This window comes from Bombina bombina, chromosome 1, assembly GCF_027579735.1.
Source record: "Bombina bombina isolate aBomBom1 chromosome 1, aBomBom1.pri, whole genome shotgun sequence".
NCBI lineage: Eukaryota > Metazoa > Chordata > Amphibia > Anura > Bombinatoridae > Bombina > Bombina bombina.
In genome coordinates, this window is record NC_069499.1 from 345171286 (window position 1) to 345186286 (window position 15001).

A 15001-nucleotide genomic window follows, 5' to 3' on the forward strand; every position below is an offset into this window, starting at 1 on the left:
TTCTGTTATGCGACAATTCTGTTCTTAAAAATGTATGCAAAAGTGCAAGGGGCATATCTTTCAAGCTCAGTGTTTCTGGTGAGCCTTCAAGCTCACCAGAAACACCAGTTATGAAACAGCGGTCTAAAGACTGCTGCTCCATAACCTGTCTGCCTGATCTAAGGAGGCGGACAGAGATCGCTGCAATTCAACCCGATCGAATACGATCGGGTTGATTGACACCCCCTGCAAAATCTGCAGGGGGCGGAGTTGCACCAGCAGTTCGCTGCTGGTGCAATGCTGAATACGGAGATCGTATTGCTCTCCGCATTCAGCGAGTTCTGTTGGACATGATCAGTAACAAATAAACTCCACTTGCCTAATAGTGAAAATAATAGAGTTAGATGAGGGGAAACTAACATCATTCTCACCTTTACAGTCCCCACCTCCTACCCTTCTAGATTGTAAATTCCCACAATATAAAGCCCTCAATCCCTCCTGTATTTGTTTAATACATTTTGTCCTGTGTCTTATATATATTGTATCATTGTTGTATTTTTATCTTTTGTACCCATTCATAATGGTGAATGATTATTATCACTCGCCTAGATTTAGAGTTTTGTCGGTAACGACCCGCGTAGCTAACGCATGTTTTTTTTCTCCCGCACCTTTTAAATACCGCTGGTATTTAGAGTTCACAGAATGGCTGCGTTAGGCTCCAAAAAAGGAGCGTAGAGCATAATTTACCGCCACTGCAACTCTCAATACCAGCGGTGCTTATGGACGCGGCCAGCTTCAAAAACGTGCTCGTGCACGATTCCCCCATAGGAAACAATGGGGCAGTTTGAGCTGAAAAAAAACCAAACACCTGCAAAAAAGCAGCGTTCAGCTCCTAACGCAGCCCCATTGTTTCCTATGGGGAAACACTTCCTATGTCTGCACCTAACACCCTAACATGTACCCCGAGTCTAAACACCCCTAACCTTACACTTATTAACCTCTAATCTGCCACCCCCGCTATCGCTGACCCCTGCATATTATTATTAACCCCTAATCTGCCGCTCCGTACACCGCCGCAACCTACATTATACCTATGTACCCCTAATCTGCTGCCCCTAACACCACCGACCCCTATATTATATTTATTAACCCCTAATCTGCCCCCCACAACGTCGCCGCCAGCTATCTACAATTATTAACCCCTAATCTGCCGACCAGACCTCACCGCTACTCTAATATATGTATTAACCCCTAAAGCTAAGTCTAACCCTAACACTAACACCCCCCTAAGTTAAATATAATTTAAATCTAACAAAATAAATTAACTCTTATTAAATAAATTAATCCTATTTAAAGCTAAATACGTACCTGTAAAATAAACCCTAATATATCTACAATATAAATTATAATTATATTGTAGCTATTTTAGGATTAATATTTATTTTACAGGCAACTTTGTATTTATTTTAACCAGGTACAATAGCTATTAAATAGTTAATAACTATTTAATAGTTACCTAGCTAAAATAATTACAAAATTACCTGTAAAATAAATCCTAACCTAAGTTACAATTAAACCTAACACTACACTATCAATAAATAAATTAAATAAAATACCTACAAGTATCTACAATTAAACCTAACACTACACTATCAATAAATCAATTAAATACAATACCTACAAATAAATACAATTAAATAAACTAACTAAAGTACAAAAAATAAATAAGAACTAAGTTACAAAAAATAAAAAAATATTTACAAACATTAGAAAAATATTACAACAATTTTAAACTAATTACACCTACTCTAAGCCCCCTAATAAAATAACAAAGACCCCCAAAATAAAAAAATGCCCTACCCTATTCTAAAATTAAAATAGAAAAGCTCTTTTACCTTACCAGCCCTTAAAAGGGCCCTTTGCGGGGCATGCCCCAAAGAATTCAGCTCTTTTGCCTGTAAAAAAAAAATATACAATACCCCCCCAATATTACAACCCACCACCCACATACCCCTAATCTAACCCAAACCCCCCTTAAATAAACCTAACACTAAGCCCCTGAAGAGCTCCCTACCTTGTCTTCACCACACCGGGTTCACTGATCGGTCCTGAGGAGCCTCCGAAGTCTTCATCCAAGCCCAAGCGGGGGGTTGAAGAGGTCCATGATCCGACTGAAGTCTTCATCCAAGCGGGAGCTGAAGAGGTCCATGATCAGGCTGAAGTGTTCTATCAAGCGGCATCTTCAATCTTCTTTCTTCCGGATCCATGTTCATCCCGCCGACGCGGAACATCCATCTTCACCGACGACTTCCCGACGAATGACGGTTCCTTTAAGGGACGTCATCCAAGATGGCGTCCCTCGAATTCCGATTGGCTGATAGGATTCTATCAGCCAATCGGAATTAAGGTAGGAAAATTCTGATTGGCTGATCCAATCAGCCAATCAGATTGAGCTCGCATTCTATTAACTGATCGGAACAGGTTTATTTAAGAGGGGTTTGGGTTAGATTAGGGGTATGTGGGTTGTAATGTTGGGGGGGTATTGTATGGGTTTTTTTACAGGCAAAAGGAGCAGAATTCTTTGGGGCATGCCCCACAAAAGGCTCTTTTCAGGGCTGGTAAGGTAAAAGAGCTTTTCTATTTTAATTTTAGAATATGGTAGGTCATTTTTTTATTCTGGGGGTCTTTGTTATTTTATTAGGGGGCTTAGAGTAGGTGTAATTAGTTTAAAATTGTTGTAATATTTTTCTAATGTTTGTAAATATTTTTTTATTTTTTGTAACTTAGTTCTTTTTTATATTTTGTACTTTAGTTAGTTTTTTTAATTGTATTTATTTGTAGGTATTGTATTTAATTAATTTATTGATAGTGTAGTGTTAGGTTTAATTGTAGAGAATTGTAGGTATTTAATTTAATTTATTTATTGATAGTGTAGTGTTAGGTTTAATTGTAACTTAGGTTAGGATTTATTTTACAGGTAATTTTGTAATTATTTTAACTAGGTAGCTATTAAATAGTTATTAACTATTTAATAGCTATTGTACCTGGTTAAAATAAATACAAAGTTGCCTGTAAAATAAATATAAACCCTAAAATAGCTACAATATAATTATAATTTATATTGTAGCTATATTAGGGTTTATTTTACAGGTAAGTATTTAGCTTTAAATAGGAATAATTTATTTAATAAGAGTTAATTTATTTTGTTAGATTTAAATTATATTTAACTTAGGGGGGTGTTAGGGTTAAGGTTAGACTTAGCTTTAGGGGTTAATAAATGTATTAGAGTAGCGGTGAGGTCCGGTCAGCAGATTAGGGGTTAATACTTGAAATTAGGTGTCGGTGATGTTAGGGAGGGCAGATTTGGGGTTAATACTATTTATTATAGGGTTATTGAGGCGGGAGTGAGGCGGATTAGGGGTTAATACATTTATTATAGTAGCGGTGAGGTCCGGTCGGCAGATTAGGGGTTAATAATTGTAGGTAGGTGGAGGCGACGTTGGGGGCGGCAGATTAGGGGTTAATAAATATAATATAGGGGTCGGCAGTGTTAGGGGCAGCAGATTAGAGGGTCATAGGGATAACGTAGGTTGCGGCGGTGTGCGGTCGGCAGATTAGGGGTTAACATTTTTTAAAAGAGTGGCGGCGATGTGGGTGGGCCTCGGTTTAGGGGTGCATAGGTAGTTTATGGGTGTTAGTGTACGTTAGAGCACAGTAGTTAAGAGGTTTATAAACCGGCGTTAGCCCAAAAAGCTCTTAACTACTGACTTTTTTCTGCGGCTGGAGTTTTGTCGTTAGATTTCTAACGCTCACTTCAGCCACGACTCTAAATACCAGCGTTAGAAAGATCCCATTGAAAAGATAGGATACGCAAATGGCGTAGGGGGATCTGCGGTATGGAAAAGTCGCGGCTGCAAAGTGAGCGTTAGACCCTTACCTGACTGACTCTAAATACCAGCGGTAGCCCAAAACCAGCGTTAGGAGCCTCTAACGCTGGTTTTGACGGCTAACGCCAAACTCTAAATCTAGCCGATAGTGAATAAAAAAAAACATTTATATACTACTAAGTAGTAACAACAAATGCATTTAAATGGACATTAACCTACTTTGTATAACTACAGTAGAATGGTTACTAGTCACAATGCTATTGCTTTTCCTCCTAAGCCTGCTGCTCTCTTCAAAGCCATTCTCTTTAATTTTAATTTTTGCTGTTTATACCAAGTAATACAAGTTTAAACGGACAGTCAACACCAGAATTTTTGTTGTTCAAAAATATAGAAAATTCCTTTATTATCCATTACCCAGTTTTGCATAACCAACAGTTATATTAATATAATTGTTACCTCTTTGATTACCTTGTATCTAAGTCTCTGCAAACTGCCCCCTTATATCTGTTCTTTTGACAGACTTGCATTTTAGCCAATCAGTGCTGACTCTTAGGTAACTTCACGTGCGTGAGCTCAATGTTATCTATACTACACACATGAACTAACGCCCTCTAGTAGTGAAAAACTGTCAAAATGCAATCAGATTAGAGACGGCCTTCAAGGTTTAAGAAATTAGCATATGAGCCTACCTAGGTTTAGCTTTCAACTAAGAATACCAAAAGAACAAAGCAAAATTGGTGATAAAAGTAAATTGGAAAGTTGCTTAAAATTGCATGCCTTATTTGAATCATGGAAGTTTATTTTGGACTTGACTGTCCCTTTTACAACAACATAATTTTGACCAAAGCAGTTTTGTTATATTATATAGCCGTCTATTCTATTGCAGTTGTAAACAGTAACGTAACAACAAACAACTTCATTAGGGTGTATGCAAATGTTTGCTACAACTACATAGTAAAGTTTAATATTGCAATATAATTTCTATATAAGGAAGCGGATGCATTATTTGTCAGTTTAATAAAGCTTCATTACATTTGTAAAAACCTGATAGTGCTGCATTGTTTCTACTTCTAATGAAGAATGGAGCATAGAAAGACAAATCCATATTTGAACAAGTGCTTTTAATTTAGTACATTAGTTACCATAAAGATTCAAGCAAATATATTCATACAATGGATACTGAATTACAAAGTAACACTTGAAACTCATCCATAATACTTGGTTAGGACTTGCTGTTTTACACAATACACACTGAAATAACTGATACCCACAATGCTCTAGGATATTTAACCTATTTAGTGTAAGAATATCTGTACTTCCTGTTGCACTCACCTCCCTGGCAGTAGCTGATCCTGCGTACCAGTTAAATAATATTGTCTCACTCTTGGAAGTGTTGTTAATGAACAGCAGACGGCTGGATTTGCAAAATACCGGAATGTCTCCAAAGTGTACAATCTGCTGGGACAGGTGTGCCACCTGTAACAGATGAAGATGAAAAACTGCACTTAAAGCAACAGTAAGCATTTGAGATTTTAATATAGAAGGTTTAGTCATGCATAGTAAAACAACTTTTCAATACAATTTATTTTGCCCCTTTTTCATGAAATTTAGCTCTAAAAAATAAAATTGATGGTTACATGATAATATCATTTCTTTCATGATAGTAAGAGACCACAAGACTTTACATGTGGGATTACACTCCAGTCCACTAAGAGGGTGTAAAACACCCCAACATATCAGAGATTTAAACCCTTCACACTGTTTGGACATTCCATGGCATGGAACTTCCTACCTTATACAGCGTCCTGCAGTTTCCCCATTTAATGTAGTTAAGAAAATGCCTGGGGGGGGGGGGGGGTGCGTGCCTAGTAGCATAAGCAGCCCCCATGATCCGATCATGGCTTTGAAATAACAAGATCACATCGACGAATAAGTGATTTCATTTTTACTAATATTGTTTACATCAGAACTTCTTTCCAATGTTAACACTATAGTACTGGCACAAAGGGTTAAAGGGACAGTAAAGTTAAAATTAAACGTTCATGATTCAGATAGAGCATTTAATTTTAAACAAATTTCCAATGTACCTCTATTATAAAGTTTGCTTTGCTGTCTTGATATCTTTTGTTGAAGAGCATACCAAGGATCAGAAGCAACAATGCACTGCAGTGAGCTTGCTGGCGATTGGTGACTGCAAATATATGTCCCCTGCCATTGGCTCACGAGATGTATTTAGCTAACTCCCAGTAGTGTGTTGCTGCTTCTGAGCCTACTTTTCAATAAAGGATACAAGTAATATGGAAATGGTAAAAAAAATCTAAATTGTCAAAATGGCAGAATTTGGTGAAAGTGAGCAAAGAAGACCAAGTAGCCACCATAATTTTCTGTCAACATTTTGGAAGGCTTAAGAAGTAGCAACTGGAATGAGCAATATTGGGTTAAGAGTAGTTTCCCCTGCAACCAAATATGCCTTACAAATTAAGGCTAAAATAACTGCCGTAGCTTTGTGACACGGACATGGACAAACAAGGAAGAAACAAGGAAGAAAAAAGTCTGAAAGATTTTGTGGCTTCCACATAGAATGTAAGAGCTCTTATCACATTCAAGTTGTGAAGGAAAAGCTCCTTAGAATTCCTTGGAGCCAGGCACAAAAAAGGAACCACAATCTCCTGATTAATCATATCTGCAGATACTAACTTTAGAAGAAAGGAATAACTTGTTCATAGCACAACCTAATCCTGATGAAAAATCAAGAAATAAGGATTTCTCAGAGACACTTATAGCAGAATAAATGGCTAAAAGGAAAAGAACCTTCCAGGTCAAATGTTGAAGGTCTAATCCATGTATAGGTTCAAATGGAGAGAACTGAAGAGCTTTCAAAACCAGATAAAGACTCCAATGAAGTAAATGGTGAAATTATCGGCCTAATCCCAATCAAAGTTTGATCATGGGGAATTTTGGCAATCTTTTTGTGACAAAGAACAGATAAGCACAAACAAACCTGAAGAGCCCGAAGAGTGATAAGCCCTTCACCAGGCCATCCTGTAGAAACTCATGATCTATAGGAATGTGAAAAGAATTCCAACAATATTCTATTTTAGTACACAAGGCCAAAAAGAGATCTCTTCTCTAAGAGGGAGCCGCCAAGGCAAGCAAGAGGACATTTGAATCAAATCTGCGTATCAAGTCCTGAGAGGCCAAGCTGAAGCACTCAGAATGTTTAAAGCTTTGTTGAATTCTTGCTATAACTCTGGATAGCAACACAAATGAAGGAAAAAGAAAATGTATGCTTACCTGATAAATTTGTTTCTTTTTAGACCGATGAGTCCACGGATTTCATCCTTACTTTTGGGATTACGCCTCCTGGTCAGCAGGAGGAGCCAAAGAGCACCACAGCAGAGCTGTATATATAGCTCCTCCCTTCCCTCCCACTCCAGTCATTCGACCGAAGTTAGGAAGAGAAAGGAAAAGCCAAGGTGCAGAGGTGTCTGAAGTTTACAAAAATTAATAACCTGTCTCATAGAACAGGGTGGGCCGTGGACTCATCGTGTCTAAAAAGAAACAAATTTATCAGGTAAGCATACATTTTCTTTTCTTTTTAAAGACACGATGAGGGACAAGACAGGGAACCTAAACGGAAGGCACCACTGCTTGAAGAACCCATCTCCCAAAAAAACAGCCTCAGCCGAAACAAAAGTATCAAATTTGTAAAATTTAGAAAAAGTGTGTAGAGAGGACCAAGTTGCAGCCTTGCAAATCTGTTCAACAGAAGCATCATTTTTGAATGCCCATGAGGAAGCAGCAGTCCTGGTGGAATGAGCCGTAACTCTGTCAGGAGGCTGCTGTCCAGCAGTCTCATATGATGATGATACTCTTCAGTCAAAAAGAAAGAGAGGTAGCTGTAGCTTTCTGACCCTTAAGTTTTCCAGAAAAAATGACAAATAGAGAAGGCGATTTACGAAGTCATTAGTCGCTTGTAAGTAAAATTATAAAGCACAGACTACGTCCAAATTGTGCAAAAGATGTTCCTTCTGAGAAGAAGGATTAGGACACAAGAAAGGAACAACAATCTCCAGATTAAAGTTTCTGTCTGAAACAACCTTAGGTAGAAAACCTAGAATAGTACGTAAAACTACCTTATCCGAATGGAAAATAAGAATAAAACTTTCCAAGATAACAACTTAATATCTAAGGAATGCATAGGCTCAAACGGAGCCCCTTGACCTTAAAAACGAAATTTAGACTCCATGGAGGAATAACTGTTCTGAACACAGACCTGACCCTAAACAAGGCCTGACAAAAGATTGCACATCTGGAACATCTGCCAGACGTTTGTGTAACAAAATAGACAAGGCAGAAATTAGATCATTTAAGGAACTTGTAAACAAAAACCTTTCTCCAAACCCTCGTGGAGAAAGACAAAATTCTGAGAATCCAACTCTACTCCATGAGTAGCTCATGGACTCACGCCAATAAAGATAGATACGCCATATCTTATGGTAAATCCTTCTAGTTACCGGCTTACGAACCTGCATCATGGTCTCTATGACCGAATCAGAAACCCCCCCGCTTGGATAGGATTAACCGTACAAACTCCAAGCAATCAGCTTCAGAGAAAATAGATTTAGGGTGAAGGAGATGTCCTTGAATGAGAAGGTCCCTCCTCAATGAAAATCTCCAAGGTGGCAGAGATGACATGTCCACCAGGTCTGCATACCAAATCCTGCGAGGCCACGCCGGAGCCATGAGGATCACTGATGCCTCCTCCTGCTTGATTCGAGCAATGATTCGAGGAAGGAAAAAGGAAAAACGAAAAAAAGGAAAAACGGAGGAAAAAGGCATGCAAGATTGAAGGACCAAGAAACCACCAGAACATCTATCAGATCCGCTAGAGGGGTCCCTGGACCTTGATCCAAATCTCGGGAGCTTGGAATTTTGACGGGGCGCCATGAAATCCCATTCTTGGGAGACCCCAATGGAAAACTATGTTAGAGAACACTTCCGGATGGAGCTCCCACTCCCTTGGAGAAAAAGTCTACCTGCTCAGGAAATCCGCCTCCCAATTGTCCACCCCTGGGATGTGGATCGCTGATAGGTAACCAAAATAGACTACTGCCCACTAGATTACTTTGACTACCTCTATCATCGCTAAAAAACTCCTCGTTCCTTCCAGATGATAGATGCAAGCTTGAACAATAAGCTGACCGACTAGAACCTAATAAAACTGGACCTCGACTAACCGAGTCCAGTCCAGAAGAGCATTGTAGATCTCTATCAGCTCCAGAATATTTATAGAAAGAACAGACTCTGACAGAGTTCAAACTCCCTGAGTCTCCAGGGAACCCCAGACTGCTCCCCACCCCAGAAGGCTGGTGTCTGTTGTTACAATCACTCAAGATGGTCTGCGAAAGCAAGACCCCTGGGAGAGATGATCCAGAGACAACTACCATTGAAGAGAGCTCTTCGTCTCCTGATCCAGAATTATCCGAGAAGACAAGTCTGCCTAATTCCCGTTCCATTGCCTGAGCATGTTTAGCTGAAGAGGTCTGAGATGGAACCGAGCAAACATGATGATGTCCAAAGTCGTCACCATCAGCCCGATTACCTCCATGCCCTGAGCCCCTGAAGGCCGAGGAGTGGACTGAAGGATTATACAAGTATCGATAAACTTTGAGTTCATGACCTCTGTCAGAAAAATCTTCATTGATACGTAATTAAGTATGATTCCCCAGAAAGCTACCCTTGTGCTTGGGACTAAGAAACACTTTTCCAAATTTACCCTTCACCCCATGAGATCACGGGAAGGAAAACACCATGTCCTTGAAAAATCTTACTTGCTATAAAGATGGCACCTGGACTAGGATTTCGTCCAGATAGGGCACCACTGCAATGTCCCAAACCGAAGCACTGCCAACAGCGATCCCGGAGCCTTTATGAGAACTGAGAGCTGTGGTAAGACCCAAAGAAAAAAACACAAACTGAAAGCGTTTGTCTAGAAAGACAAACCTTAGAACTTGAGATGATTCTCGAGAATGGCACATGAAAGTACGCGTCCTTTAAATCCACTGATGTCATTAACCCCTTAATGACCACAGCACTTTTCCATTTTCTGACCGTTTGGGACCAAGGCTATTTTTACATTTCTGCAGTGTTTGTGTTTAGCTGTAATTTTTCTCTTACTCATTTACTGTACCCACACATATTATATACCGTTTTTCTCGCCATTAAATGGACTTTCTAAAGATACCATTATTTTCATCATATCTTATAATTTACTATAAAAAAATATATAAAATATGAGGAAAAAATGGAAAAAAACACACTTTTTCTAACTTTGACCCCCAAAATCTGTTACACATCTGCAACCACCAAAAAACACTCATGCTAAATAGTTTCCAAATTTTGTCCTGAGTTTAGAAATACCCAATGTTTACATGTTCTTTGCTTTTTTTGCAAGTTATAGGGCAATAAATACAAGAAGCACTTTGCTATTTCCAAACCACTTTTTTTCAAACTAGTTACATTGGAACACTGATATCTTCCAGGAATCCCTGAATATCCCTTGACATGTATATATTTTTTTTTAGAAGACATCCCAAAGTATTGATCTAGGCCCATTTTGGTATATTTCATGCCACCATTTCACCACCAAATGCGATCAAATAAAAAAAATTGTTCACTTTTTCACACATTTTGTTACAAACTTTAGGTTTCTCACTGAATTTATTTACAAACAGCTCGTGCAATTATGGCACAAATGGTTGTAAATGCTTCTCTGGAATCCCCTTTTTTCATAAATAGCAGACATATATGGATTTGGTGTTGCTTTTTGGTAATTAGAAGGCCGCTAAATGCCACTGCGCACCACACGTGTATTATGCCCAGCAATGAAGGGGTTAATTAGGGAGCATGTAGGGAGCTTGTAGGGTTAATTTTAGCTTTATTGTAGTGTAGTAGACAACCCTAAGTATTGATCTAGGCCCATTTTGGTATATTTCATGCCACCATTTCAACGCCAAATGCGATTAAATAAAAAAAAAAAAGTAAAATTTTTCACAATTTTAGGTTTCTCACTGAAATCATTTACAAACAGCTTGTGCAATTATGGCACAAATGGTTGTAAATGCTTCTCTGGGATCCCCTTTGTTGAGAAATAGCAGACATACATGGCTTTGGCGTTGCTTTTTGGTAATTAGAAGGCCGCTAAATGCCGCTGCGCATCACACGTGTATTATGGCTAGCAGTGAAGGGGTTAATTAGGTAGCATGTAGGGAGCTTGCAGGGTTAATTTTAGCTTTAGTGTAGAGATCAGCCTCCCACCTGACACATTACACCCCCTAATCCCTCCCAAACAGCTCTCTTCCCTCCCCCACCCCACAATTGTCCCCGCCATGTTAAGTACTGGCAGAAAGTCTGCCAGTACTAAAAAAAAAAAGCTATCCTTGATAAAAAATAAATAAAAAAAAGGCATATTTACATATGCTGCTCTGGAGGATCCCCCCTTAGCACCCAACCTCCCTGATACCCCCCAAACAGCTCTTTACCCATCCCCCTCTAACTTATTTGTAGCCATCTTTGGTACTTGCAGCTGTCTGCCAGTACCCAGTTTATAGTAAAACATGTTTTTATTATTTTTTTAAATAATTTTCTGTAGTGTAGCTTGCCCCCCCAAAAGACCAATCCACCACCCCCTCCCAGATCTCTTAGATCGACATATATTTAAATATATTTGGCAATCACTGACACTTTTCTCCCATCATTTTTCTGTAGTGTAGCGGTTCCCACCCGCTCCCTACCCCCGCGCGCGCACCCGGCGTTCCCGCCCACGATCCCGCCCACGATCCCGCCCCCCTCCACATCATACGGCCCATCGATGGCCGCCCACCCGCCTCCCAGACTGGCTCCCACCCACCAACGAAACCGGCCATCGATGTCCGGTACAGAGAGGGCCACAGAGTGGCTCTCTCTGCATCGGATGGCCAAGGGGGGTTATTGCAGGATGCCTCGATGTTGAGGCATCACTGCAATAACCGGAAAGCAGCTGGAAGCGAGCAGGATCGCTTCCAGCTGCTTTCCAGACCGAGGACGTACGCCATACGTCCTCAGGCGTTAAGTGTATTTTTTTTGAGGACGTATGGCATACGTCCTTGGTCGTTAAGGGGTTAAAGGGACACTGAACCCAAATTTTTTTCTTTCATGATTCAGATAGAGCATGCAATTTTAAGCAACTTTCTAATTTACTTCTATTATCAATTTGAATTTGTTCTCTTGCTATCTTTATTTGAAAAAGAAGGCATCTCAGCTAAGGAGCCAGCAAATGTTTGCTTCAGTACCATCAACAGCACTTGTTTATTGGTGCTGACCAATCAGCAAGGACAACCAAGGTTGTTCACCAAAAATGGGCCGGCATCTAAACTTACATTCTTGCTTTTCAAATAAACATACCAAGAGAATGAAGAAAATTTGATAATAGGAGTAAATTAGAAAGTTGCTTAAAAATGCATGCTCTATGTGAATCACAAAAGAAAATTTTTGAGTACAGTGTCCCTTTAATTGACCCTTATGGATCAAGGAAAGAATGAAACAAATAGTTTCCATCTTGAGACTGTCGACTGAACATTTTTAGTAGACTAAAAAGTGGTCTGAAGGTTCCCTCCTCCTTTAGGACCACAACCCATTTGGGATAAGAAACCCAGAACCTGTACCTATATTGGAACTGGAACAATCACTCCTAGATGTGAGAGGTCTCCTACGCAGTGTAAGAACGCCTCTCCTTTTGTCTGATCTGCAGATAATCTTGAAAACAGAAACCTGCCTCTGGGAGGAAAACTTTTGAACTCAAATTTGTATCCCTGGGACACTATTTGCTATTGCTCAAGGATCCTGAATATCTCAAACCCAAGCCTAAGCGAAGACGGAAAGTTTGCCCCCTACAAGGTCTGATCCTGGATCGGGGGCATGTCCTTCATGCTGTCTTTGAGTCAACAGCAGGATATTTGTATCCTTTTTTTTTTTATAACACTTTAAAATTTCAAAAGAGAATATTTCCATCCAGCCAGGTCCCAACAGAGACTTCTCCTTGTAAGGAATCACTAAAAGCTTAGACATAGTGCATATGTTCGTAGAACAAAGCTCTAACCATAAAACTCTGACAGTTGGAACAGAGCAAACTATGCCATATTGAAAGTTTTTAATCCTGTCCTGGGTTTTATCCAGGGAAGCTTCTGACTTAATAGCATCAGACAACGCATCAAACCAACCACCGTCGCACTAGTGACGGTATACAAGTACACACCAGGTTGCAATTGGAAGCCCTGGAGTACCGCCCACTTGTAATCTTTGTCCAAAGGACCTATCCCTCTAAGGGTATAGCAGTTCACCTAGCTAAGCTGAATCTACTCCGTCCCCCCTACGAAATGTGTTTCCAGCCTCCTTATGCTGAGTCGGCAATGAGAAACAGATTTGGAAATATATGGAATGTGTCCATCCTTATTTTGTAAAATGTATGTACATAAGTGGTACTTGTAAAGCGCGGCAAATCACCGGTAACCGTAAGGAACTCAATGCGCTGCTCATTTTATCAACCTTGGAAAGATGAAAGGCTGAGTGTTGCAACCCTTAGGATGCCACGAGCTCAGCCACAGTGCCTTAGCATGCTGAGCTATCTGTCCAGTAATTCACTGGACGCACTAGTATAGTTACACCGGAAATGTCTTTACTGGACGTACTATATTGGGGTCGCCCAGGCTAGATAAAAAAAAAAACTCCTCAAGTAACAATTCCATCTGAGTCTGAGAATTCTCTTACAGATAATCCCAAAGTATCTTCCCCTCTTCAGAAACATGGAAGAACCATTAGGAAAAAAACAACTACTGAAAAATGTCCTCTAGCAATGTTTTCTACCTCGTGAGAAAACCATAAAATACATCATAACTCCGAGTGGAGTGTAAAAGGAAGCGCAGGGCACTGCATGTGGGCCAAAAAATGTAGTGGGACACTATAAGAGAATTTTGTGGCATAAAAAATGTTACTGTCTCTTTAATCGTAAAAGTAACTTATGGTTCTGTGTCTTTATGCCCTCCTAAGATACAAAGGAGGAATGAACAAATAGACAGCTGAAAATTCTTTAATAAAATTTACACATAAAAGACGTTACTGTCTCTTTAAATCTTAAAAGTAACTCTTTATTTTTGTGTGCTTTTATTCCATCCAAAGTCCATAAAGGATGAAGTAACCAATAAACAGCTGCAAGTCTGTAATAGAATTCACACATTAAAAAACGTTACTATCTCTTTAAATCTAACTCTTTATTTTTGTGTGCTTTTGTGCCATCCAAATCACAACGGATGAAATAACAAAGAAAAAATTGAAACTCCTTTAATAAAATTAACAGCTAAACAAACGTTACTGTTACTTTAAATTTTAAACAGCAACTCTTTATTTGTATGTGCAGAAAAAAACTAGAATAGTACGTAAGAATCATGTCCCCTACGCACATCTCAGATAACCCTTGCTGAGGTGAGCATCAGAACTTCATGCTTAAATGTAACCTCACATAAATCACAAGCAGGTCCGGAGTCACCTAACGACAGCACTAAGTATTGTGCTAGGAGAGAAAAACCGCCAACCCTCCGATGAATGGAAGGAAAATAGCGAGTGCAGTCTCAGTCGGACATAACTCCTCCCTTGTGGGCGTGAAACACACATCCCCTTAATCTGCCGAGAGATAGAAAATTGCGCTCCAAAAACGGCGCCAAACATAACCCCGCCCGTCGTGGGCGTTCCACACACCTCTCCCGGTCGCCATAACTATTTTCAGAATTAGTACTCTGGGAGGTCTGAACCTTACATTTAAAACCTGGGGGCAAAGTACAGTACCGTACACAAAACAATAACACTCCCTGAGCCCTCTTGTAGTCAGCTCGGTAGTCAGCTTGGTCAATAAAATTAACATATTAACAGAGTAATGTTAAGTCTGCTGCGTAATTGAATCTATACAAAACCCCAGAGAAGCCACCTTCCAATCTCCTCAGCCCCAGTGCCTGCGAAGAAAATGCTGTCACAGAATCCTCCCTTTAGATATATGTAGGAGTTTTTATGTCCCAAAAAGTGCTACTTCCTCTGTCCAGAATCTT

General features: G+C 39.7%; 1 protein-coding gene across 1 annotated transcript in view; it reads right to left on the reverse strand.

The window, feature by feature from the left end:
• CFAP65 (cilia and flagella associated protein 65) overlaps positions 1–15001 on the reverse strand; it is a 384606-nt gene that overhangs the window by 101152 nt on the left and 268453 nt on the right. The window contains exon 25 of the mRNA XM_053698151.1: positions 5199–5342. Coding sequence (XP_053554126.1) covers positions 5199–5342 — 144 coding nt within the window. The remainder of the gene's footprint in view (positions 1–5198; positions 5343–15001) is intronic.